Source organism: Ananas comosus, linkage group 6 (genome assembly GCF_001540865.1).
Source record: "Ananas comosus cultivar F153 linkage group 6, ASM154086v1, whole genome shotgun sequence".
Classification (NCBI taxonomy): Eukaryota; Viridiplantae; Streptophyta; class Magnoliopsida; order Poales; family Bromeliaceae; genus Ananas; species Ananas comosus.
In genome coordinates, this window is record NC_033626.1 from 13,776,459 (window position 1) to 13,801,605 (window position 25,147).

At 37.5% G+C, this 25,147-nt stretch overlaps 4 protein-coding genes across 10 annotated transcripts; 2 read left to right on the forward strand and 2 right to left on the reverse strand.

Annotated features, from left to right (window-relative positions):
* Nucleotides 1,116-6,239, reverse strand: LOC109711724 (zinc finger protein CONSTANS-LIKE 10-like). Of its 4 annotated transcripts, XM_020234913.1 has the most exons (6): nt 6,102-6,239; nt 4,568-5,169; nt 3,888-4,136; nt 2,913-3,217; nt 1,762-1,917; nt 1,116-1,684 (listed from the first exon to the last, which is right to left on the reverse strand). In XM_020234913.1, the coding sequence occupies exons 2-5, from the start codon at nt 5,090-5,092 to the stop codon at nt 1,788-1,790; spliced, it is 1,209 nt and encodes a 402-aa protein (XP_020090502.1). In that variant the 5' UTR covers nt 5,093-5,169; nt 6,102-6,239; the 3' UTR covers nt 1,116-1,684; nt 1,762-1,787. The 4 variants fall into 4 exon arrangements, with proteins under 4 accessions (XP_020090502.1, XP_020090501.1, XP_020090503.1 ...); XM_020234912.1 differs by having other exon boundaries at nt 1,116-1,917; XM_020234914.1 differs by lacking the exon at nt 1,116-1,684 and having other exon boundaries at nt 1,778-1,917; nt 4,568-5,100.
* LOC109711469 (formin-binding protein 4) lies at nt 10,623-17,521 on the forward strand. Of its 2 annotated transcripts, none has more exons than XM_020234516.1 (10): nt 10,623-10,818; nt 11,899-11,991; nt 12,448-12,569; nt 13,279-13,949; nt 14,472-15,664; nt 15,776-15,855; nt 15,955-16,050; nt 16,161-16,234; nt 16,753-16,888; nt 17,204-17,521. In XM_020234516.1, exons 1-10 carry the CDS (start codon nt 10,734-10,736, stop codon nt 17,285-17,287), a joined length of 2,634 nt encoding a protein of 877 aa, XP_020090105.1. In that variant the 5' UTR covers nt 10,623-10,733; the 3' UTR covers nt 17,288-17,521. The 2 variants fall into 2 exon arrangements, with proteins under 2 accessions (XP_020090105.1, XP_020090106.1); XM_020234517.1 differs by lacking the exon at nt 10,623-10,818 and adding an exon at nt 12,123-12,205 and having other exon boundaries at nt 11,898-11,991.
* On the reverse strand, nt 17,740-21,132 carry LOC109711470. Of its 2 annotated transcripts, none has more exons than XM_020234520.1 (6): nt 20,769-21,132; nt 20,515-20,663; nt 19,722-19,883; nt 18,976-19,091; nt 18,275-18,327; nt 17,740-18,111 (listed from the first exon to the last, which is right to left on the reverse strand). In XM_020234520.1, exons 1-5 carry the CDS (start codon nt 20,944-20,946, stop codon nt 18,309-18,311), a joined length of 624 nt encoding a protein of 207 aa, XP_020090109.1. In that variant the 5' UTR covers nt 20,947-21,132; the 3' UTR covers nt 17,740-18,111; nt 18,275-18,308. The 2 variants fall into 2 exon arrangements, with proteins under 2 accessions (XP_020090109.1, XP_020090108.1); XM_020234519.1 differs by having other exon boundaries at nt 17,740-18,117; nt 20,769-21,131.
* LOC109711869 (extradiol ring-cleavage dioxygenase) lies at nt 22,508-25,113 on the forward strand. 2 transcript variants are annotated; one of them, XM_020235198.1, is made up of 3 exons: nt 22,508-22,913; nt 24,076-24,455; nt 24,706-25,113. In XM_020235198.1, the coding sequence occupies exons 1-3, from the start codon at nt 22,686-22,688 to the stop codon at nt 24,896-24,898; spliced, it is 801 nt and encodes a 266-aa protein (XP_020090787.1). In that variant the 5' UTR covers nt 22,508-22,685; the 3' UTR covers nt 24,899-25,113. The 2 variants fall into 2 exon arrangements, with proteins under 2 accessions (XP_020090787.1, XP_020090788.1); XM_020235199.1 differs by lacking the exon at nt 22,508-22,913 and adding an exon at nt 23,688-23,938.

Consider the following 25,147-nt stretch of genomic DNA (forward strand, 5'->3'; position numbering starts at 1 on the left):
TTATTTCTAGCCAATTAAAATATTTTTTATATTCACTTATTTCACCATAACTATTAAAAAAATATTTTTAATTTTTTTTAAAAATAAAATAGGATTAGATGATTATTAATAATATAGTGTCAAAACTTTTCTTCTTCCTTTTTCTTTGCTGAAAAAATTTTAAAATATACCGATTATATTGATGAGGTGATGTCTTTTTAGGATTACCCGTCACATCATAATTATACAAAAAATATTATTATTATATTTTTATGATTAATTTTTTATTGGTGATGGGGCATAAATATGATGCAGTGCACGTGACTTTGGAAGGTTCCGGACAGAGGAGAGGAGGACGCAGCCCCGATTTGTCGGAATGCTCTTGGTGCAGAAAAATTCTAGAATGCAACGGGTATATTAGTGACGTAGCGTAACAAACCAATCAAATTAATCCTTTAAGAATATATGTTCCATCATGATTGTAAAAAAGTATTTTTATTATACTTTTGTTTGAAAAGAAGGAATATGATTGGCTTGTTATTAATGACGTGGTGCAAGTATGACAGTGTAGAATCCCTCCTTGGTGCGTGCCCACCTCCACGTGCGCTGTCGTTTGCGGAGTCGTGGGTACGGAGAGTAACAAACTGGGCCTGGCCTGCAAATGGGCCCGTCTACAATCAGACTTTGGGCCGGATCCAGCCCATTATTAAGCCTTGCCTGTGTGAATCTCGCTAGTGTTTGGTTCATCCAAAGATCATGAAACGGTTCTCCGGATTAAAATTTTTTTAAAAAAATCCAAAAGCCAAACTTGAAATTTCTTATAATATCTGGAAAAAGAAAAATAGAAAATTTATTTTTTTTCTAAATATAAAATAAACAAAAAATATTTTTCTAACCAGAAAAATGCCTTCTAAAATTTTCCGCAGAAAACCAAACACCCTCTAAAAGAACCATGCTGTGATGTAACAATATATTGATCTCTGTTGATAGATTAGAAATAACACAATTTTCAAAGATCATACGAGGATCAGGAAGAATAACCTTAAGAAAAATAGTTACTTTATAAAGTACGCAAGAACAACCATATTTTGGAAGAGCTTCCCAGAATCAGAGGCCAGGAGAGATAAATCGAAAAATAGCTTTAACAGGGATTTTTTTTTAAAAAAAGGTGGAGATCCAATTGCAATTTTTTTTCTACAACACTTGGAATACAGAATAATTTACAACTCTCTAGTTCCCAAGTTACACAAGTATTTATTGTTTGACATGTAAATAAAAGAGTAGTAGTCTCTAAGTTACAGCAAATGGGTCTTCTTCTTCTTCTTTTTTTCCTTTTTTTTTTTTTTTTTACATTTTACATGGTGAATAATCCATAACTATAAACAACTTGCATGAAAAACTAACCTGGAAATAGCAGTGCGTAACGGTCACAACTCGGCAACCGGTACTTTATGAGGGCAGCATTAGGAAGCAAACAAAAGAAAAAGAAATGGTGGAAGCGTCGGCAAAGTGGTACAAGAAGTTATGCAACTACCGCGAAGAGTGATATGCATATTCTTTTTCCCCCAAAAAACCAGATGTCTGTTCCGTCTGCTGTACAGGAGAAAAAAGACGAACAGCATCCAAAAAAGTTGGTGACTCCTCGTAAACTTTTTTTTTTTTTCCTTTTTCTTTTCCACTTCAAGGATGCATCTTAATTGCAACTCTGGAGAGATAAAATATGAGATAATATACGAGTTTAAGTCACCCAAACATAATAATTTCATAGAGGTTAACCTTAACCTAGTGGATAATAGAAGGCAGATGTCTCAATAGCTTCTTGTTTCGCAGAGTGGATCGTAATCATACGCTTCGCCTGCCTTGACAAACCGACCCTTCACCCGCTTTCTCACATCCGCCCGAGCCTTGCGGGACGCATACCTAATCTTCTTCTCAAACCTGTTCAGAATATAATAAATGAGGATTGTTTTCCGTTGGATTTCACATGCCCATTTCAATCTTATTTTACAATCAGTTATCAGTAATATCACCTCTATGAATGTGTATGCAAATTAAAAATGAATAGGTCCATTATACAAGTGTCTGTTCCGCACTCATATCCGTGGCGAAAAGAGTGGGTAAGTTAAGACTTTGTCACTATTTGATCATATGACACGTTTCATATAATTAGTAATATTGCAATTGTAATTGCAATCGCATCTGAACATTTGGAAGCATTTAAAAAGGGCAGTTTAATGATGGTTTCTTGTTCTTGTGAAGAGAAGGCTTTTAGTGAGAATCAGCGACCAATGGACAAGAGTCTTTATAGATTGCTGTCCCAGTAGTTGTTTCAAGCACAAAGGATATGTGTGCAGCAATAATAGCATATTTGTAAAAATAATAAATATAGATATGTTAGAATATATGGATAGTACAGTGTATATATATATATATATATATATATATATATATATATATATATATATATAATGTATATGCATATATGCATGTGTATAGATATACATACGAGGACAAGAGTCCTAAGAGATTGCTGTCCCAGTAGTTGTTTCAAGCACAAAGGATATGTGTACAGCAATAACATTTTATTTGTGAAAATAATGAATATAGATATGCTAGAATATATGGATAGAACAGTGTGTGCATGTATATACACATGTAACACATACATATATGTATGTATATACACATGCATATATGCATACACACACACACACACACACACTTAGACAAGACAGACGGGTAAAATAGTCATGTTATAGGAAAAAGTAGAGACATTTCTACGGTCGGATGGAATTGCAACATACGAGAGAGTTCAAATGAAAACTTCAGGGACTAATTATATTGGGACCCTTAATTCGAATCAATTTCTAACATTGTTGAGATTCTATGCTTGAGGCTATAATCTGAAATGCATCAGTGAGGTGTACACTTACTTCCTTGTCTTTTTCTTTTCCTTGTAACGCGTAATAGCGGTGTCCCTGCTGGTTCCAGGCAATGAAGAGCTCTCTGGACCAGTAGGGTACCAGGATGGCTCCCCCATAAAAAGCATCGATGACATCCCACAGTCCTGGTAGTCTCCAGCACTGCTCTCACCGGTCAAATTTGAAAAGGAAAGGGACAGGCTTGATCGAGCCTGCCGCACTGGAATGCACAAGCTGGAATCGACCTTTCCAACAGGACTTGACATCACGGAATCAGGAGATACTGCCTTGATACATGCTGCATGTGTAGGCTTACCCTGCCCAGAAGAAGATGCCAAGAGAAACCATAAGGATTTTGATGTTTTGATCAAATACATAAAATAGGCGGGGAAGTTACATATGAATCACTGCAAAATCATCCTTTCACAGCAAAATCGTCCCTTCACAGATGTACCCTGTATAACATCTGAATTTTCATGCATACCTCTGAGCAGTGCAGGGGTTACATATGTATGACTGCAAAATCATCCCTTCACAGATATACCCTGTATAACACCTGAATTTTCATGCATACCTCTCAGCAGTGCAGCTTTTACAAAACAATGCTTATCTTAGTTTAGGGCATCAACAAATTACTCGGGAAGGGTGGAGATGGTTTTGGTCTAGAGAAAATTTTTAGAAAGATGGGCACTTCTTTAAGCATAAGGGCATGTATGCAAAAGAGAGGTTTCAGAGGGTATATATGAAAGTTCAGATTATACAGGGTAAATATATCAAAGATAAATTATCATATCATGAACCTTTTATAACAAATAGATTCAAACTTAGTGTGAAACCACTAAAGATGATTTGCACAAGCATATGGTCATGGGCGATTGAAAGCATGTGAATTCAGAGCTTCCATGCTGAGGAAAGTTGTGCTTGTACATCAAGTATTTCTCAAGTATGAGACAAGTTTAGTTCTCATGAAAGCAATAGCACCCTTACAGGAATATAAGCCATATCACAAACCTCTGCAGCAATTTCACAGTGATAATTGGAATTAGCTGCAGACATTTCCTTTGTTTCGAAGAAACTATCAATTCCAGCATCATCAAAAATTTGCTCTGTTTGAGTGTGAGATACACCAAGGAGTTCTTCATAATTCTCGAATGTCAAGTCGACACCATCCATAATGAAATCTTCGTACATGTTGTCTTTGCAAAACTCAAGATCCTTTGCCCCAGTACAGCTTACCTGCATATTCAGTCAAAGAGATCAACAAAAATTAAATACACAGAAAAGAGCTTACAAGTACAGTAACACAACAGCCACACATTTGTGTGACATGTTACATAACAAGAATCCACTAGAAAAAAAAAAAAGAAAATAGTACAGTTTACTCTTGTGTACGAATTCTTGCACATAAGAGAATCAATATGATTCGGTAAATGGGCAGCATGAGATAAAATGCATCCTATGTGTCAAATCCACAAGAAGAAAGCAAGATAAGAAGCTAGTAGCAAAAGTTGGAGGATAGCTATTTACATGCGAGCAGCTTTATCATAATTATCAGATCTGCGTGAATAACATTATCCCTTAAACACACGAAGTAGGTATGTAAATATATATGAAAACTGCAAGTCAAGAAGCAGTAGAAAAAAAAGCCGATCTGGCAAAAGACTCACTGCAACTCTTGAAGATGAAGCAATCCAAGGATTAATCTTGTCTACATTAATCAGATCACCAATCTTGTTCGTGCTGGCTACATCTGACCCACTATAGTTCTCAGCAGAGCCTGACATATCACTGACACTGTTCTCATCGATTCTCATAAGCCCGAATCCCTGCTCACAATTAGGATCTTCCACAGGAGGAATCTCTCGAACAAAGGACCAGATTCTCGAAAGTTCCTCTGCAGATGGACAGCCCGAATAACGGTGAATCGGCTGTGTTTTATGTGCAGGAGCCGAGACAGAGCCATTGTGCCCATTCCGATCACAGTTCAGGCAAAGCGAAACGTTCTCTACAATGCATCTGACTGAGGCAGGTTGTGTATTGCATCTATCACAGAGAAGAGTCCTTGTGTGGCGTCTAGAAAGAGCATTAGCAGAGTGGACGTTGCGGTCACAAGACAAGCATAAGCAAGCAGCATCAGATTGGCAGTAGATCATGGGCCGTTGCTCCCCACAGAAATCACAAAGTGGAGCCATGGTTCCTTCTATAATTCCAAAGTAAGATTAGAAGAATACTTAGCCAGAATCCTTTAACATACTCCTCTGCATTAAATCTACATCAAAAAAAAAAAAAAAGAACAAAAAAAGAAATATAAAAAATATTTAGAATCAACAATAACTATTATTATTGAAAGCGGATATAGCTTTAATAACACTTTTCAACAAGACAAAACATAAAGCAGATTACTTTTTCTATGTTCCTAGCACATGGAACAAAAAATCACTTCTTTAATTAAACCAATCAACATCTACCAAAAAATAGAACAAACTACAATCTTGACACAAACGATACATTCCAACTATTAGTGATTTAGCTGCAACAAGTAGAGTATAGAATTAGATTCATGTTATATTGGCATGCATCTCTATTAGGAGAGTTATCTATATTTCTCCTAATTTGCCGCCCATGCTTAAAAAAATTCACGTGATTCCGTTCGGAAGATTAAAAAAGGGGGAAAAAAACAAATGCAACTGATATTGTTTCACTTGTTCGAGTTGACTCCCACTAAAACTTCGACCCAAAAACAATCAATGAAACAATGAATAAATAAATAAATCTAATTTTCTCCAACATGTACACGGCAAAATTAATCTTACTAGCAAGTAAGATTTGTCAGGGCTAAACAAGTGTTCGAGAAATTCGAAAAAAGCCACATACTTCTCGTCACATATAAACACCCATAGTCAAAAAAAAATAAATCCAGAGCTAAAAGAAACAAATCAAAAGCTCGTTATATTGCAGAAAATTCAAAATAAATCCTTGTCTCCTAAGTTTTAACCACTCGATCATCAACCAGCTTCGAATCATACACAAAAAAAAAAGAGAAAAATCCACGTCAAAACGTATAACAGGACGAGAAAATCAAATAAAACTCTTCTGGAGACCGGATTACAATCTACTACTTCATAAAAACGACAAAAAGTGATCCAATAACACAAATAGAACAGTAGATATCGAAATCTAACAAGGAAATCGGAAACTTACCAATCCACGGAGTCGAATTCGTTCGTAGAAGCCCTAAAGCTGAGTCGCGATTAGAACTCTGAGGAGGGTGAGAGAGGAGAAGATTCTGGATGGGGAGAGGGGAGTAGAGGATAGAGAGAGGAGCGAAATGAGAGAGAGAGAGAGAGAGAGAGAGAGAGAGAGAGATTGAAGGGGGGAGCCAAGGAGATGAGGTGGTGGGCCCAGTGGGGCCTATTAGGGCTTGTGAAAAGCTAGACCCTTTTCGCTTTTCGGGGGTATATTCGTCAATGTGGTCCGGGATAAGGGGTAGTTGTGGAAACATCCTGCCTGAACCGGATTCACCACGTCATCTAAGAACCACTCCTATAATGTTAACTTCAAGAAAGAAAATCAATCAATTATTACATGACTTTTAAAAAAACAAGCCACCCGCATGCTGGATTTTAGGGAACAAACATTAAATGTTTAACCAATTACGCACGATATGATTAATAAAATAGTTTTTACTATTTAAATCTCACATTTTTCTATGTTCTTTATATTTTATAAGTCTTAATTTTCGAAAATCAACAGTATAAAAAAAGACTAATGTTCTAGAGAAAAAAAAAAAAAAAAAGGCTCATGGATTTTTATTTTTAAGAATGAGTTACATAAATGGGGTTATGAACCGGTGCATGGTGGACCCGGTCCACGCAATAGCTTCTCGTAGTTGTGTGGGCAGATACGGGATCGAACGCCCAGACGACAGCTGAAACGTGGCAGAGGACCTTTTAACATTTGCCGGATGTGAATTTACTCTTTTACCCTTCTCGCTCTCATGTGTTGGGTTGTAAACGGGCTTGGGCCTGTTAGCGTCCAAACGGGCATAATCTTTCTATTTGCGGTGCGAATCCGATATTTGATGAGTTGGGTGCGCTCGGAGGGTCAAAACCCGTTGTAAGTGTTAGTATTTGGAAACATTTGGACACGTGATGCACATGGTATGCTAAAGAGAAAATGGCAAATCTACGGCTCTCTTTTGACGGTCATGATTGATTGATGCTAAAAAGCCTTTCACACATGCTTTAAACGCCGAATACTATAACATATATGAGCCAGCATAAAAATAAAATATACATAAATTATTGTTTTTTCACCTTATTTAGAAAGATGAAAATATCATAATATTTTTAAGGAAAAAACTGAGAGGATTACAATGCGAATCACTGCGTGGGAGTATAAAAACACTAGAAAATAATGAGAAATTCAAAAAAAAAAATAATTTGTAATGAAATAATTATATTTTTTTCGTTCTATAACTCATTATTGCATGTACTGTAATAAGTCGGTCAATGGAGTAAAAGAAGACAAGTTAGGAAAAAAAAAAAAAAACTCCATTAAGAGCTACTCCGAAATACTTTTACTAGACTTCTGGTATTAAGTACTGTTCAAAAAATTACCTATTTGGTATCGAATGCGACGTAATGCTACCGACTTATTACAAATATTAGAGCAAAAGTAAATAAATAAATAAATATATATATATATATATATATATATATATATATATATATATATATATTATATTATTAGACTACATAAAAAATATGTTAGCCAATCATTGCACGTGACATCTAGAAAATAAATAAAATTTGTTCACAATTTAAGCTCAGCCTCAATAAAGGCAGTCGAGGAAATGGAATTTTGGCCCAAGGCCCAAGGCCCCGCACAAACAAAAAAACGCCAAAAACTTTCAAACAGGATTGAAAAGGTAAATACATGTTCGAACAAGGGCCTTTCCGTAAACTTAGTACTATATTTCAGAAGCTAAAACGCTGACGAGCTTATCTTAAGCTATAATTAACACGAAATGGCCAAGAGGCGTATTGAAAGCGGAGTTAAGTGCTTAAAGCTACCATTTTACGGAGGAACCCCTGATCTTGTTAGAATTTACGCGAAGGGGCCAGCTCTTTTGGGGACAGGTACAGCCACGTCGACAAGACTGGTGCTTTCGGATGGGCCCCACCGGCCAGCAAGTTGAGCATTCATGTCAGGAAGCATCCAATCAATGGCCTCCCATCCTGTGGGCCCCACCAAGTTGTACTCGATTGGTTGGGCTCTATGCTCTGGCCCCCTCCATTTATAATCCCCAACCGTATTTGAATAGCCTAATAATCAAGAAACACAAACTACATAACTACAAAGAGAGAAAGGGTTAACATATTTGCTAATTTAACTCATTTACCTAAAAATTTGATTATTCACATCCTTTCTCTAAATTTAAAACTTAATTATTTTATATTTATAATTAATTTTAAATAAAATGAACGAATCAAATAGTTACTACCCTTCTCTCGAAAAAAAAAAATATTTGCCCGATGAATAAAATGGTATGCTCATTTTAGAGCTTAGAGTTTACAAGATTCAACTATTTTAGAAAAATAAGGATGGCGTCTAGTTTGGCGAAATAAATATACACCCTAAAATCTGTCGATCTCAAAGTATTAATGCATAGAAATGTTTTTCTTTTGGCACGGTGAAAGCCTCGACTGAGCAGGTACATGTAGTTGGATATAATAATCTCAGTACAGTTCTTGTCCATTTTGATAGAACCCGACCATGTAATTAATTAATTCGTCTTTTACCCTTACAATTAAGCTAATGATCAAATTGTAAATTGTGATTAAGCTTTTTATCTCTTTTTGCATCCGGAGTTCAACTTAACCCATCTCTAAGAAGAGCGACGTCGTTTTTCTGAAGATGATCAGAGCCAAATTAGAGTTGTTTTTTTGTAAATCGATTGAGCATGTGACGTGGAAGTTGATAAACTTAGCATGTTGGCTGATGAGGCAAATGGACAGCTGTGATTGATCAGCATCTGCGTATTCACCCTCGTCTCAACGGTATTGGGTGCTCAATGATAGACGTTGGGAGATTCCGTAGCGATTTCCACATCAGGAAATCTATTCCTGCACGGTCACCACCACCACCAAAGTGACACATTGGATTTTCCTTATCAGGAAGAATCATGAAAACCAAAGGCTGAGATTAACTTAATCCACAGATCATCGGAACCTCGTCGAGAAAAGATCTTGCGCAAACCGGTCCGGTCAGATCGCACCGTCGGTTTTATCATCACAATTTGAGAGCTGTTCGCTACGATAATTTTAACAAGAATTATTCAATTAAATAAACTTACATCAAAACATGTTTTGACAACCTCTTTTTTTGAGAACAGATTTATAGTTGGTGTTTAGTCTAGTAGCAAAATTTAACTTAAAACTTTAATTCAGAAATTATTGTTGATTGTAATATTTATTAGTGGCGAGTTATATTATAAAACAACAAACGTTCTATAAATAAGCTATTTTTACAATAGACTCCCCTATTGTCCCCCCATATTTGAACTAGTGCGAGACAAAGATTTCAAATTAATATTTTATTTTTATAACTCAAAATATCATTCTAATTTTTATTCCGATAATTAAAAAATAAAACCACATAAAATACTTACCATCAGAAATTTCTACATGCTAGGGAGGTAGGTTGAGCGGATTAGGTTTCGGCCGTAAGGATTGGCGGGAGAGAGCAGGATGCCGCCACGTCACCGCGGGAGAGATGACGACGTCACCACACTTGGGTGCCTGTCCCAGCTGGCACAACCGTCAGCTGAGCAGCGGAAAAGCGATATTTGAGGTCCACGTGTCGGTAGGAAAGGATGATCAAAGGGCCGGCTAATTTACGCCAGCTGGCGGCTACCCATTGGTTGGTCGGGCAAAAGTGAGGTGCCCTTTTACTTTGGTAGATCCATTTATGAGGTTATTTTCTTACAACTTTTGAAAAGTTTTTTTTTTTTTTTTAAAAAAAATGGTTTAGTTAATGTCTGAAAAGGAATTAGCCAGTAAATCCTTATTATCTCGGCTAAAGTTTTAAATGTAAAACTACTCATATTTATAGTATGTTTTTATCGCAAGAACTATACAACAACCTCGTTCTAATTTGAAAACCATGTTCAAATTAACTTTTGATTTAAAAATAAGAATTTAGATGGACACTCTAATATGATTTTGTCTGAGTCTAGATGAAAAGCTGTGTTGAATGTTAATACTTTGCAGCCAAATCATTGATAACATGTTATTCGATAGGCGACAATGAAAAGAAACTTCAATCAGCAGCAAAAAAAACTATTGCTGTAAAGCGACATGAATAAGTTAAACCAATAAAAGGTTCTAAAAGTTGATACAAAATACACTTTATTATAATATAAAATATAAAATCATCATTATGCGTGCTATTCAAATGTTTTACAGTAGATATATGTTTCTGGTGTGAGGTGGAACAGTATCCGAACCAATAGAACCAAAGTACAAAAATGGATAGCTCAATGTTGGGCCCAAGACAATCCAGCCCACTTGAGACTGGGCCAATAGTTGGAAATGGGTAAACGGAGCCCATGATCTTAAAGCCCGGCCCAATTAACTACCGCTTTGGATCCCATCACGTGGTGGCACGTGCGCACTATATATTCGATATTCTCAGATTGTTTATTATGGTACCCGTATACTACTATCGCCTTCTCTTTCTCTCTCGGTCTCTCCTTGTTCAGTTTTCGTTTGTAAAAACCCTAATTCCACTCTCCCGTCTCCGACCTCGGAAACGTAGTGGTGGAGATCGATGGGGAAGAGGAAGGAGCGTCGTCTCGCGGCCATGATGGCGGCGAATCGGAGAGTGAAGCTCGATCTTTTCGCTGAACCCTCTGGTACTCTCGATCGCCCTCTCGTGCTCTTTTAGGGCTCCGTGGGATCAAACTCATGCTTTCTTGGGGTTTCGTGAGATTTTGCTATTTGTTTTAGTTTCAAATATTTCCCGACCGCGCGTGGATGTGTCATGCTGATCGTTAAGGATTCTTCCTTGAAGGATTTGGATGTCATTTTTTTTTTTTTTATATGATTAGCTGTGGCGCTTGGATTGATCATGTTGATCGTTTATGCTGAATATATATTTTTTTAACTACATGTCCTATCACCGATCTTGTTCTGGAAACGACAAAAGAGTATCTCACAGGTTATGATAAGAGGCTGAGGATAGGATAGGATATAACAAATATTTGGAGAAAAACAAGGATTTTTGTTTTATTCAGCATAATTTCATAACTTGATTAATTGTTTACTTAGTACTTAATATCCAAGGAGAGAAAGCACCTGAGATCTTACATTCTCGACTTATTAGGCATTTGTAGACATCTAAACACTTATTCTGTTTTATTCATTGAAAAATGACCTAGAGGCTGTATAGATTATGCATTAATGGGCATCTTTCATTCTATCCAAAGCCAGTGCCTTGTGTGACAGAAGAGATATTCTGAACAAGTTCATGCATCCAAAGAGGCTCGTAATGTAGGGTTTAATCTGGTTCCTATGTTCGCTTGGAAAACATAACGACAGGGAACCCAAAGGCATAGTACGACAGTACTTCCGCCTTTATTTACAGTTGTGTCTCACCTGGACCTTTTTTTTTCTTTCTTTTTGTTTTAGCAACTTCTATTTTTGACTGATAATACAGTCGAAAACTATTGATGTTTCCGTGATAGGTGCTTGTTAATTTTAGTGCAATTATGGCTTTTAAATAAGCTGACAATTGAAGCTCGGGCACTGGTTAGTCTAAGAAGGTTTCTAGAAAAGCAAGAAGCTTTCTTTCCTTTATACAGTTTTCTCTGGTTACTGGATACTGGCAACTATCGTTACAGCCTTATAAGTTCTTCTGTTGTCTGTTAGTTATGGGCTAAAGTAATGTTTCCGCCTGTGGTAGCTGACTTGTCTATGAACACTTCTACTTATAGGAGAGATGGAGGGATCGCCTGTACAGGAAGAAGTCGGAGGGAATGTAAATGATGGTCAACAAAGTGGCATTCCCACTTCACCATCTTCTTCAGGTGGGTTTCATCAGTTTCCTTCAAAGGGTTATGTAGAGAAGATATGCCTGCACGACATATATGTGGTGGAAATTTTGGAAATATAGTACAAGATTGTTGTATGCTCCAAGTATCTGGTTTTGAGACTGTAGGGTGGCTGGTTCCGGTCAACCTCTTATTATCCTTTGGCAGGATCTCGGCGTGGACATTGCAGTATGAGATTGTTGCCTTCTCGGTTCGTATATTTCTAGCTTTATTTGGATTGTGCTACTGGCCTGGCTTTTATAATAATTGCAAGGTGGTAGTATTAATAATATTTTGAATTATCTCATAATCATTTGTTTATTTACCTTACGTATCTTTCTTTTGATTATTTACAATATTCATATAGTCAATGACAAACATTGACTGGAGTGCTTGATTTAAGCGACCACTTTTTCTTTACGGCAAATTCACAGGTACATTTTGTGATTGCAGGGCAGAAGGAGGCAAATCCTTTATTGCTACTTGGACAATATAGTGATGATGAATTGGAGGAGCAAGTGATAGAACAGCCAAATCAAGCTGCCAATGATAGCTCAACTGTTCCAAGTGGCCTGGTAACTTCTATTTCTTGTTCTTATCATCATCAATTCTACAGTAATTGGCTTTAATTCAAGCAATTGAACTTATTTTATTTTTTGTTAGCAACGATATTGCTATACATAGTTTCTTCCAAAGGCTTGCATCTGATTTCTTTTGCATCAATGTACATAGTAGAGAGTGCTTATCTGCAAAAAATTGGGTTTGTAGCAACTAGCGACTTTGTTACAACTTGTTCATTTGTGTTCAATGAGGGAATAGGCTACAATTTTTTCTGTATCACTTTGTTTTATGGGTAGCTTTTTTTTAATTGCTCAATTTTTACCTCCAGTTTGTTTCGCACATGCCTATTTTTTGAGAAAAGAAGGCTGCATTCTGCCTCTTATTCTCAACTATATAGTTGGAACCAAAATATTCTGCTTCTCTGCATCTGTTGGAAGATTCCAAGTTTTGGCACCTCCTTGTATTGTTTTTCGTACTCTCAGTGCTGCACTGGATGATTTATGCTACTTGCAAATCTTCTGAAGATTTTTTTCTTCTTTTTTTTCCCCTGATATTGCTGTTGTCCGTGAACATTTTGCTTACCAGCTATAGTTTTACTCTGATCGTTGTTGGCTTTCCTCTCACATACAAGGGAGGGTATTGGAAGCATTGACATGTTTGTTTGGCAAAACCAGAGTATAATCTAAGGCAAACTATTAATTGATTTTATTTGTTGTGAGGCAGGTTGAGGATAGTTCAGATATGCATGGTAATGTAGGAAACAATACTGCAGAAGCCTCTGCTGCTGGTGATACTCAACAAGAGGCTGCTCAACAGGATTCTGCCAAAATTTCTAATGATGGTGATCAGAAAGAAAATAATGCTTTTCCTGCAATCCAACCAAGAGAAAATGAGCCAACAATCCATTCTCTTCCCAATGCTTCAGAAATGCAAATTATAGGTGATATAAGTGGAGATTGGAAGATTGTGATGCATGAGGAGAGCAATCAGTGCTACTATTGGAACACAGTGACAGGGGAAACTTCATGGGAGATGCCCAATGGATTAGATCTCAAAACAGGGACAACAGCTGATGGAATGGCTGTTGATGGGCAAATGCCTTATCCTATAGAATCACAAGCAGTTGCTGACAATACATTGGGGGCATATCCTGGTGTTTTGGCTTCTGAGAATAGCGAAATGGGTGCCTATGGAAATAGTGCTTTTGATACAAGTGAACAGCCAACACAATATTCCACTGTTCTAGTTGGTATGCCATCTGCAGAATCAGCTGCTCGTAATTTAAGTTCAAGTCTTGAAGATAAAGCTGTCACTACTGAAGCAGCTGATATTCATTCTGCCCAGCTTGTAAAACATGGTGAAGATTTATTACGAAGATTGATGCTGTTAGAAGGGTAATCATTATTTTTTATCAGCTCTTTCTAGTTACTTCATCTTACGTTCACTATCATTATTATTGTTATTATTATTTTGTTTTGGGGGGTTGGGTTGGGGGGGAAGGGGTGGTTGGGAGCTTATATATGTATACCCTGCAAATCATCTTTTACACATGTACTGTTAAATTTGATTTTTCATATATATACTTTGAAAGTGCAATTTCTTACAAAAATATCCTCAAATTCATTGGGTAATTGGTTTTATATCAATTCTTTTTCCCTTTACAAGAGGGGATTTTTTTTTGTTGAGTAAATTAAAAAAAATTAAGTGTTTGAGGGGCATATGTGAAAGTTTAGAATTTTAGATATTGTAGGTATATGTAAGTAGAAGATATTTTTTTGCAGGGGCATATATATATGTATGTAAGTATCCCCTTTCTTTTCACTTCAATTAAGTTTGGTTTTTTTTTTCCCTCTCGAAAGAAAGTCTCTTTCTCTTTACTTATGATATAAAGACTAATTTGATTATTGGTTCTGCAGTTCTTTTGATGGATTTGAGTTGATAAAAAGAGAAATAGAGATCAGAGTGTCAGATTGCAAAGTACTATCATCCTATGGATTATCTTTGCTTCCATTCTGGTGGCATACTGAAACGCAACTTAAGCAACTAGAATCCACTATCAACAAAGTAGAAGCTTCTTCTCATTTTGAATCTAGAAGCTGTGAGAAAACTGGATCTCAGCAAAATCCTTCATCGAAGAGGCAATCCGAAGTGATTGATAAGAGCAACCCACCCATTGTTGTCCAAAATATAGTCTCCTCTCCTAGGACTGAAGCCTGTAATACAATAGATGAGAGTGAAAATGTTAAGAGCAATGTAGTTATTAAAAAGGAAGAGGAGGAGGTTATGCTTTCGAAGGTAGAATCGCATATTGAAGATGTGGATATGGATGTGGAAATGGAAGTGGATGATGAAGAAAATGTGAGAGGAGAAACTTTTCCTGTCAACACATCAACTGATGAATACCCTGCTCCTTCCGAAAAAATACTGCCACCAAATTCATCATTGTCTCCTTTAGAGGATGCGACGGTTCCACCTCCACCAGAAGAAGAGTTTATTCCTCCTCCACCGCCTGATACTGAAGAATCAGTTCCTCCACCACCGCCAGAAGAGCCAGCTGTACTATATCCTCCTTATACTGTCATTCCTCCGGCTTACCCAGATCAGTATAACATAGGCTATACTATACCAACCTATGAGTATTATAGTCCTGTAGTTAGTGAAGCCACAAATGTCACCTATTATGCGCCTGGTGGATCTCATATCATAGAACCTCAGCCACCATCTTATTATGAGCCGGTAACTGCTTCAAGTGCCTTACCTGTGTCTATTGATGTTGCTCCTGTTGAGCCCATCGCATACAACAGCTTTTCAAGCGGGGTTGTTGTTCCTCTTCCTGTGGTAAGTAGTGCAGAATCAACAGCTTACTATGTTGCAGCTGGGCCCACTATATCAGATATAACGCCTATTGTGCCTTCTGTTGAGACTGAAAACAGTAGCTTATCCACTCTGAAAGGAGAGCCCAGCATTTCTGCGATAATAGCCAAATCTGAAGAGAGCGCTGTGAATAAAGGCTCGGCTGCATCCACCGCCCCAGCACCAGGAATGCCTTCAGTTAATGGAAGTTCGACAACTGTAGCATCTTTAGCCAATCCCAAGGACCAGTCTAAAGGTTGGAGTTTGCGAAGTACCTTCTTTAGGGATGATTCATCTGTAAAGAAGTGCTGTGGTCTCCATTTGACCATTTCTCTCTTTTTCTTATTCTTCTCTCTTCTTGTACCAGTTGTTCGCAGCAAAAAGAGAACTGTTTCTGTTGCACCAATGCTGAGGTCTATTAAGAAGGTCTCAAGTTTGGTTGATAAGGTATGTTTTGTTACTTATATAGCAGGTTATGTGTTCATTTTATCCACAACTCCAGGCTACTGTACTTAAAAGAATTGCACTTTGTTTTTGTCTCATTAGTGGAAGGCTGCAAAGGAGGAGCTGCATGGGGAGGAGGATGAAGAACCTGAAAGTGCTTATGAGATATTGGAGAGAAAGCGGCAAAAAGAAATAGAGGTACTTATGATACAATTTATATGTTTTCTGTTATATTTTCCCACCTGCCCCCTTGTTTAAGGTATGGATCTTACTTCCTTTTCGACATTAATACTTCCCAATAAATTCAGAAATGGCGTGCACGTCAGATATCCAGCGGGGAAGCTGAAGACAATGCTAATTTTGTTCCTCTTCGTGGTGACTGGTATGGTTTTCTCACCAAAGCTAAACTTGCATTTTAAACTGTGTTGTACATGAGCATTTACCTTATTGCCTATTTGGATATGGGAACCAATTACTGTGCGATACCTTGTGCATTGCAAGTCCTCATAATCATACTGTTGTAGGATAGCATCTTCCTCCTGCGAGGTGATTTTGCCCTATCTGAGAATAATAATTTCTCCACACATCCAAACAGGTCCTGGGTGTATTGTCTCAGAACAAACTGTTCATGTGGTGTGCGGGGACTTTCTTGTGGTTATAACCCAGAATTTTGATTTTAGTCCATGGTATTGTCTTAGAAGTTAGGATTTTTCAGGATCGCCGCCGCATACATTATGCGGTTGCAGGATAATTATATGCCCCATCAAACCAGTTGCCACACATTTCATGTGCAAACGGAAGTGATATGTTTGAATAAGATATTCATGCATCCAAATATGCAAAGAGTTTTCGACATAAAAATTATTGTGATTCATGTCACACTTCCTCTTGCTTTTACAGGCGTGACCGAGTTAAGAGGCGAAGAGCTCGGGCTAAAGAAAGTGATGACAGTGAGATACCTGCGCTGGCATCTGGGAACGAGAAAAAGCAACCTGATCTCACAGAACTGTCGAAAGGTCTTCCTTCTGGATGGCAGGTTTGTGAATATGACTGTAAAGCCTCTTTCTTCCATGCAGATTATGGTCTGAGGTTATTCATGAAATGCTTTAGGAGAATAGCTGACTAGAATTGCTTTTCTTTTACCTCTTGAAGTTTCTCTTTGTGGTCTCCATGTAGATGTTTAGTTGGTAGTTGTAGGAAAGTTAATCCTATTGACGCAAAAAAAGAAAAGAAAAGAAAAGATGATGTTTCCAAAATTTAAGAGTAAGATATATAGTTTTTCTTTTTCTTTCTTTTCAAATACCTTTTGATGAGAGTCATTTATGTACATTCAATTTGCTGCTTCATGCAGGCTTATTGGGATGAGTCAACAAAGGAGGTGTATTATGGAAACAGCATTACTTCTGAGACCACCTGGATTAGACCGACAACGTGAAAGATATAAAAATTCGCTACCGTTTAGAACTAACTTATCACCTTTGTGAGTGTAAATATTAATTTCTCAGAACCTCTTTTAATTGTAGTAGCTTAAATCTCCATCACCCAGAAATTGGAAAAGCCCTTTCTGGAGATGGAGATGGTGGTTGTTGTATCAGTTCTGCTTTGCTCAGGCGGCCTCTTTTATCCATTGCAGATTTTTGTCTTCTTATTTATAACTAGTTGAATTTTAGAAACCGAATTTCCCTAATGCAGCGCCACAGAATCCCTCTAATCCGGATCAAAGCAATTCTTTAAAACAGTACTTTATTACTACATTTTATTTTTATTTCTTATTTTTGAAGATAACGTCTTCTCTCTTAAGAGATCTTACCTAATTCGAACAAGAACAAGTTATTACAGAAATAGCTGTACCCGTTACTTCGAACAGAGGCAAAAAAAGGATACCGGTGAGTGAGAAGCATGCGATGAAGTATTTAGAAGTTACCAAATAAACGAATCACAAAAATAGTTGTACCCACTTCATGAAAGACAGAAAAAAAGAAAAAAAAAAGAAAAAAGAAAGGGGGGCTGCTGATATTTCACTTGTGCAGGAAATTAAGCACTCCTATGATCCTATCACAGAATGAGCACCCAGGGTTAGTTCACAGGAAGAACCAGCCATTACCGCCGAAATTCTTTGCATTCGCAACAGAGGATGCTTCTCTTGATGTGCTCGGAACTTTCTAAATATTGGTTTTAGGATCATGATGATCCGAGTAGAGTTTAATTTAGAACGAGCTTTGCCATCAAGCCACTTGCAAAGTCATGGGAGGCAAATTTCTGTCCCTGATTAGAAAAGAGATGCTCAGGTCATTTGCATCAGTAGCAACAAAACTTAATTAAACTAAATTACTGGAGCAGGAGAAAATAAGCGCATAAAATCAGTAAAAATAAAAAAACTGCTAAAATAGGAATGAATTATTGAAGTTCTTTAATATCTTACAATGATATGGAAATGAGCTTGGCGCTTGTCCACCTCAGCTTGCTCCACAGCACCTTCATATTCAAATGCAAGATAAGACAAATATTACAAATATTACAGTTATAGGGCAAGAAGAATAGAGAGCTTTACAGATTCAAGTCAATGTCATTATTATTTCAGGTCAGCAGAATAAATACTGAATGAAATCCTCCATGTTAATGTTAGAGCAAATCTTTATGTGAAGTGGGTTACCTCCACCTCTTCTTTGTTTTGATTTTCCCTCTTATAACCGATTGTTATTATAGCATCCCTATGTCAAAATCTTGAAAAACACAAGATTATTGATAATAACTTTTATAATTAATTCTATCAATTATTTCAGCCTTTTGTTTTTTTTATTCCTCATCTCTCCTACGTTATTATTTTGTTCTCCTATTTTATTTTTCTAGGCAGAAACTTTTACCTATAATTTGGTGTCATGCCACCACATTGCTGCCTGATTGTCAAGCTTGTGCATGTGTTAACATGGCTCACTAATTATCATCTGCCAACCATTTTTAAGCACTAGCACAGTTTTCAACAGGTGCTAATATACTAATATCCAGTTACTATACTTGCCTGGTAACCATTTAAGGAAACATTCACCTTTGAAAGGTAGACATACTTAAAGTACTAAAACAAAATGATTATTCTGAACTAAATTCACGATAGCAGATTCACACCTTTTATATCTCTTTCCAGACCCACACGGGCATAGAGCATTCCTACTTATTTGACCGCTCTTTGCTAAGTTGGATCTGCCAACTTCCAATGGTGTCGAGCCCATCAACTTTTGTACCTAAAATGAAAGTAGAAAGATCCCCATATAACATATAACATGTATGTATAACTCACATAAGGGGAGATAAATCAAAAAAAGTTCTGTTGTAGCAGTATAAACGTCAAAGATGTTTCTGCCGTTTATGAGGAGCAAGTTAGATAAAATTTGGGCTTTCAAGACAAATCAAATATGACTACAAGCACATAAAACAAAGCAAACCAGTATGGGCTTACACATTGGAATTTGGAATAACATTTTATGCATCTATAGTTTAATTAGAAAGTATATATCAAAAGTAATAAAGCATATTCAAACTGTTACATATCAAACAAACTATAAAAAAATGAAAGACCGTGTTAAATACCCCATATTGATTACCCGGAAAAGTTTCAAGCAGTTATTATTACCATATTTTACCTATTGATCTCTAGTTTATCAGAAATTACTCAAGAGTGACCGTCCAAGATTTCCAGTTTTCTTCTTTTTTCTTCTTTTTTTTTTCAGCGCATATTTGAATTTCTTGATTAATTAATCAAGACCACCAATTACCGACGTGTTCAATCTTAATACTATGCAATAACAGTCTAGCAGTATTCACTAGTATTCCTCTTCTGATAATATTTTTACCTCAGCTACATAAGGACTTACCTCGCTAAAGGACTTTGGCAATGGTTTTCCTTCCTCCTTCAACTTTTCTATCTTCTTCTGAGCCTCTTTGGCCCATGAGTACTTTGCCAAAATATGCTCAACCTCAGTTATAGTGCAATTACAGTGTTTCGTTGCATCAATTTTGTGACTGTTTTGGAGACTCTACACATAAAAGTAAAAGACCACTACAAATTAGGCAGCTTCCAAAGCAAATTCAAGATTAAAATAACAAGAAAGGCACACACTGCAACATTATATATGCACAAAGAACACTATATCTAATGAGTCAGGCCGCTGGTACATATGTAATAAGTGGACTATGCTGCAGATAAGGTAACTTCCTGTTTGGCTTGCTTTTCCTTCGCTCAGAATTGCTTTTGCATGAACCGTTGGTTCTGTAAAGCATTTGGCCAGCGATTAGCCGGCGCCTTGGACACCTGCAAAAAGCAGTAAAAACACTCCCAAAGCGAGCACTTTTTGCCTCATCCAGGCTAAACAGGCCCCGAATACAAGCCCTAAGTAGTCCATGTCATTACATCTTGAGTTCATACTATCCAAATACTCCATATTATTGCTCATAAGCAAACAGAACTCAGTAGAAAAGAATCATTACTTATACGGATAGAAAACGCCGAGGCTTCTTGTTTTTGTTCATATGCATCTATAAACCTATCTAAAAACACAACGCCTCCATTGTTTCTTGCGCATCCCAAAAAGTAGCAACTTAAAACAGAAATAAACATAGAAATGAAAGGAAAATGAATCGAAAGAGATGAAACCGAAGAATTCAAACCTCTCCCGTCGGATCAATCGATCCGAGATACCGAAGGATCTCCGAATGCTTCTCGAACGCATCGGAGATCGTCGCCTCGCTGCACCGCCCCGCCACGAAGTTCTTGAACGAGCCCAATTTCCTCGCCTTATCCATCTGATTCGCGAAATCTACACCCCAAAAAGAAACCCTCGCAACTCCAGACGATCGAAACAACCCTAATAAACCGAAAAAAATGGAGACAAAAGAAAGTGGGAAAAGGAGATTGAACTCACCGATGAGGGAGAAGGAGGTGGTCTTGGAGGGGTCGGGCGAGGGTTTCCCGGTGATGGCGCCCTTGATCTTGTCGAACCATCCGAGGCTGTTAAGGCGCGGAGTGGAGGAGATGGATCGGGAGAGGGGAGGGTGGGAGAGGTTGATTAGAGTTCGAAGGGATCGAGAAATAATCGCCATTGGAGATCTATCGATCGCTTCGTCTCTCTCTCTCTCTCTCTCTCTGTGGTTTCGATCGGGGCCGGGAGTAAAGCGAATGGGTTCTGGTAGGGTTTCTGCTTCCCGTACGAGTAGAAATTCGGCGGTGAATGTGAATGCGTTGCCGTGTAGGATAAACTCTGCACCGGCTTCCCTCTTGTTGCCGACTTCGAGGTGAAACTCACACACAATCATATCGCGATAATGATGTAATTATTGAAGTGATTTTAAAAAAAAAATACTTTTTTTTTTTTTCTAAACTTCGTACTTTAGAATTCAACTTAAATTTATGGCAAGAAAAAACTTAAAAGTCAAAATTCATTGCGGATGAAATTGACATTCAAATCAGGCTATATTATTATACTAGTTAAAAAACCTGCGTAATGCAACCCATGACAATTTCATTAATTTTAACATCATTTTTAACGATTGAGACATAATTACGATAAAATCAGGTTGGAAACTTGATTGAAAAGAAAAATAGAAACCAAAATAAAAAAATACAAAGTTGGAGACCAATAGTGTAATTAATCATATACGTGAGTCGCATATCTTTCTGAAATAAGAAGAGATCTCTTTTAGAGTTGCCAATTCATCATGTATAAAATTGATATTCAAATCAAATATTAGGACTATATTATTATATAATTAAAGCATTTCCGTCTCAAAATTACGTTTATATACTCTTTAATATTCATTTACCTAGCAGAGATAACTTGAGAAGATTTTTAATCCAGCAAAAATTTGGATAATATCTATATTTACATAAGATAATTGATCAAATTTGCGTACATTATGTTAAGAACTTAAGAAAAAGACACCATTCATTGGATCTAATTAAACCCATTGTTTGAATATGGGCCTAAGTTCAATGACTCTGCTACNATATATATATATATATATATATATATATATAATGTATTTTAATTATATATAGGCTTTAATTTAATTTGGACCATTATTATTGGCCCATAAAATAAACTCAACAAGTACAACCGTGTAATTGAGTCCAACTCTAAATTTACATAACACACTCTCTTTTTCAGACTTTCACTGTTGCACATAATCCTAAAATATGATAACATTCAAATTCTCAAATTTGAACTGAATTTGAGCTGAAATTAATTTCAAGCCGAATTTGAGCTGACATAAGCTCGCTCGAGCTCGGCTCGTTTCCACCCCTATATGTACTATTATCATCCTCGTAAAAATGATGGAGTCGCTTTTGCTATATAATTAACAATCGCCACCGCCATCTTTAGAGTAAATGGTAAAGGATTTGATGATTGGTACCCGAGGTTCTAATTTCGAATCCTAATTAATTCATATTTCCAACTAAATTTATTTTAAAATAAAATAAACCAAACAGGATAGCATGTTATCTATCTCTTAAAAAAAAATAAAAATAAAAAAATCAATCGCCGTTATTTGGTTTTGACCAAAACAGGAAACTCATAATTCTAGAATACATGACGTAAGCAATGATCCAAAAATCCGTACCAAAGAAACTCGCTATATTACGTTTCCCTACGCCAATTTTTTCCCTTATTTAAACTCCATCATTTTAAAACCGCGTCGTCCTCACCAACCACCACCCCCTAAAAAAAAAAAAACCCAAAAAAAGTTTAGAAAAAAGGAGCTCCCTTTACCTCTCTCGCCATTAAAACTCCTCTCGAAGGATTGGGTTTTGTGGAATTGGGTTCGCGGTGGTGGTGGTGGTGATGGATACGTTCTTCGTGTCGCACGGATCGCCGACGCTTTCGATCGACGAGAGGCTCGCGGCGAGGCATTTCCTCAAGTCGTGGAGGGCGAAGGTGTTGTCGGCGCCGCCGAGGGCGATACTCGTCGTCTCCGCGCACTGGGACACGGCGGAGCCCGCGGTCAACGCCATCGACGGGCCCTCCGACACCATCTACGACTTCTACGGGTTCCCCAAGCCCATGTACCAGGTGCGGCGTGCGTTTGCGTCCTTTTACACCTCCGTGTTGTTGTGTTGCCCGTAAGGTGTTTGTGGTTTTGCTGCAGTGCAGTTTAGATATTTGTTAATTTGCCTGCATAGAGACCGATCGAGATGGATTTCCATTTTTAGTGTTTGGATCATAATGTATTATTTCAATTTGGTAGGTAAACAAAAAGCTTTTTTTTCCTTTTTTTAATTAAACATGCATGGGTTCAAAACATGGCGATTTTGGTAAGTAAAAAAAAAAGAAGAGGTTTTTGGAGGTAAAGTTGGGTTCAAATTTCCCTTCGGATTACGTGGATTTGAGTTGAGATCCAAGCTGCTGTTTTTAATTTCTTTGCTAGGATACTTGCTTTTAGGATTCTGCTAGAGCCTGGGTTTATGAAGAGCTCATTATTCATTATCTTTTCCTTCTTTTTCCTCTACCTACAATAATCCTATAATATATGCTATGAAGGTGACAGGGACGTTGGGTTTCTTTTTAATTTTTTAGCCTTTCTCCTCTCATTTAAAATATGACCGGTTGGAAAAATACAATTTTCGTATGGAAAAAGACATGCCAACAAACACATCTTAACTCAGTCGTCCTCATCTTAATACAATCGACTTAGCTTGTTTTTAATTGACCCTCTACCTGCCAATGTATAGTAGCTTCATAAATGTCTTCCACAAATTTGAAAAGGGCTTTTTGCATACGTTCCTCATGCAAATACATTAAAATCATGCATGCATACCGATAAAGTTGGTATTTACATGTGATCCCGAGAATTTTGATTATATATTTTGCTATTCTTGCAAACAATTTCTACAACAATCTAACCACTCAATTTTAAATTTTGTAGATTGTTGTAGAACTTGTTTGTAAGAATAGATACTCAAAAGTTTTCGCCTTTGCAGGCAAATGCCAACATTACAAGAATATTTTATATGATTTCGCGTATTTGTAGGGGTATGTGTATGGAAAAAAAAAGGGAACACCAAATTGATATCAGATGTGGAGCTTGTTCCCTTGTGGTTGTTGCCCTTCCATCAAACAATATTGCCGTGATAATGCTCTCCTTAATAAGCTAGCTATAAACAAACTCTAAGTTGATACTTGTTGTAGGGTAATATTTCAATCATCTTACCAATACCTTGTGATCATCGTCCAGATCAAATACCCAGCACCAGGTGCACCAGATTTGGCCAGGAGGGTGAAGGAGCTGCTCAAAGAAGCCGGGTTTGGCCGCGTTAAAGAAGACAAGTCGCGGGGTCTCGACCACGGTGCCTGGGTTCCCCTCATGCTGATGTACCCGGAGGCGAACATTCCGGTGTGCCAACTCTCCGTTCAATCCGATAGAGATGCGACGTACCATTACAACATGGGGAAGGCCCTGGCCCCGCTTCGCGACGACGGAGTGCTCATTTTCGGCTCAGGAAGTGCCACTCATAACTTGAGACTGATCGACAGAAATGATGGTCCTTCCCCGCCCCCACCAACATGGGCCTCGGATTTTGATAATTGGCTCAAGGATGCGCTTCTCAGCGGAAGGTATATATATACCAATCACTATTTTTAGGACGTTCAATTTGGTCTTACTACAGCTCCTATACAAGCATTATTTAAATAGAACTTTCAAACAGAAACTGTAATATAAAATTAGAGCATGTGTTTTTTAGTCTCGTACTTCAGTTCAATTCCTATATGCCAAACACCTAGTCGCTACGCTGAATAACTAGACAATTAGATCATATAATTTCCTACGGGAAATGACTTATTTGAGGGAGTTATGTATTTGCAGGTATGAAGAAGTGAACCATTTTGAAGAGAAGGCGCCTTGTGCTAAGATTGCTCACCCATGGCCAGACCACTTCTACCCTCTTCATGTGGCTCTGGGGGCCGCGGGCGAGAAGCCCAAGGCCGAGCTGATCCACCACAGCTGGAGCAACGGCTCCCTCTCGTATGCATCGTATCAGTTTACGAGCGCTGCGTGATGTTTGCTTCAGCGAAGCAAACAGATCTGAAAACCCCTGCTCACTATCTCTTTCATTTTTCTGTCGTGTATATCTGTTGTGTGTGTGTGTTACAGACTGGCTCAGCTTTCATCCTACTGTTGCCTGAGCTACTTTCTCTAGCATTTCTGATGTAACACTGCAATAAACTACGTTACTATTTTATATAAATCTCCATGCGGCTTGTATTTAGATGACTAAAAAGTGTTTCAAATTGAAGCATTCAAAGTA

Coding starts and splice junctions, on each gene's coding strand:
- LOC109711469 (XM_020234516.1), top strand. CDS start 10,734: ATGGGGAAGAGGAAGGAGCGTCGTCTCGCGGCCATGATGGCGGCGAAT. Junction 15,856..15,954: donor TCTCAAGTTTGGTTGATAAG/GTATGTTTTGTT, acceptor TTGTCTCATTAG/TGGAAGGCTGCAAAGGAGGA. Junction 16,235..16,752: donor GTTCCTCTTCGTGGTGACTG/GTATGGTTTTCT, acceptor TTGCTTTTACAG/GCGTGACCGAGTTAAGAGGC.
- LOC109711869 (XM_020235198.1), top strand. CDS start 22,686: ATGGATACGTTCTTCGTGTCGCACGGATCGCCGACGCTTTCGATCGAC. Junction 22,914..24,075: donor TCCCCAAGCCCATGTACCAG/GTGCGGCGTGCG, acceptor ATCATCGTCCAG/ATCAAATACCCAGCACCAGG. Junction 24,456..24,705: donor GATGCGCTTCTCAGCGGAAG/GTATATATATAC, acceptor ATGTATTTGCAG/GTATGAAGAAGTGAACCATT.
- LOC109711724 (XM_020234913.1), bottom strand. CDS start 5,092: ATGGCTCCACTTTGTGATTTCTGTGGGGAGCAACGGCCCATGATCTAC. Junction 3,218..3,887: donor GTGATATGGCTTATATTCCT/GTAAGGGTGCTA, acceptor TCTTCTGGGCAG/GGTAAGCCTACACATGCAGC. Junction 1,918..2,912: donor GAAAAGAAAAAGACAAGGAA/GTAAGTGTACAC, acceptor TATTCTGAACAG/GTTTGAGAAGAAGATTAGGT.
- LOC109711470 (XM_020234520.1), bottom strand. CDS start 20,946: ATGGCGATTATTTCTCGATCCCTTCGAACTCTAATCAACCTCTCCCAC. Junction 20,664..20,768: donor CACCTCCTTCTCCCTCATCG/GTGAGTTCAATC, acceptor TTTGGGGTGTAG/ATTTCGCGAATCAGATGGAT. Junction 19,092..19,721: donor TGCCAAAGTCCTTTAGCGAG/GTAAGTCCTTAT, acceptor CTTTCATTTTAG/GTACAAAAGTTGATGGGCTC.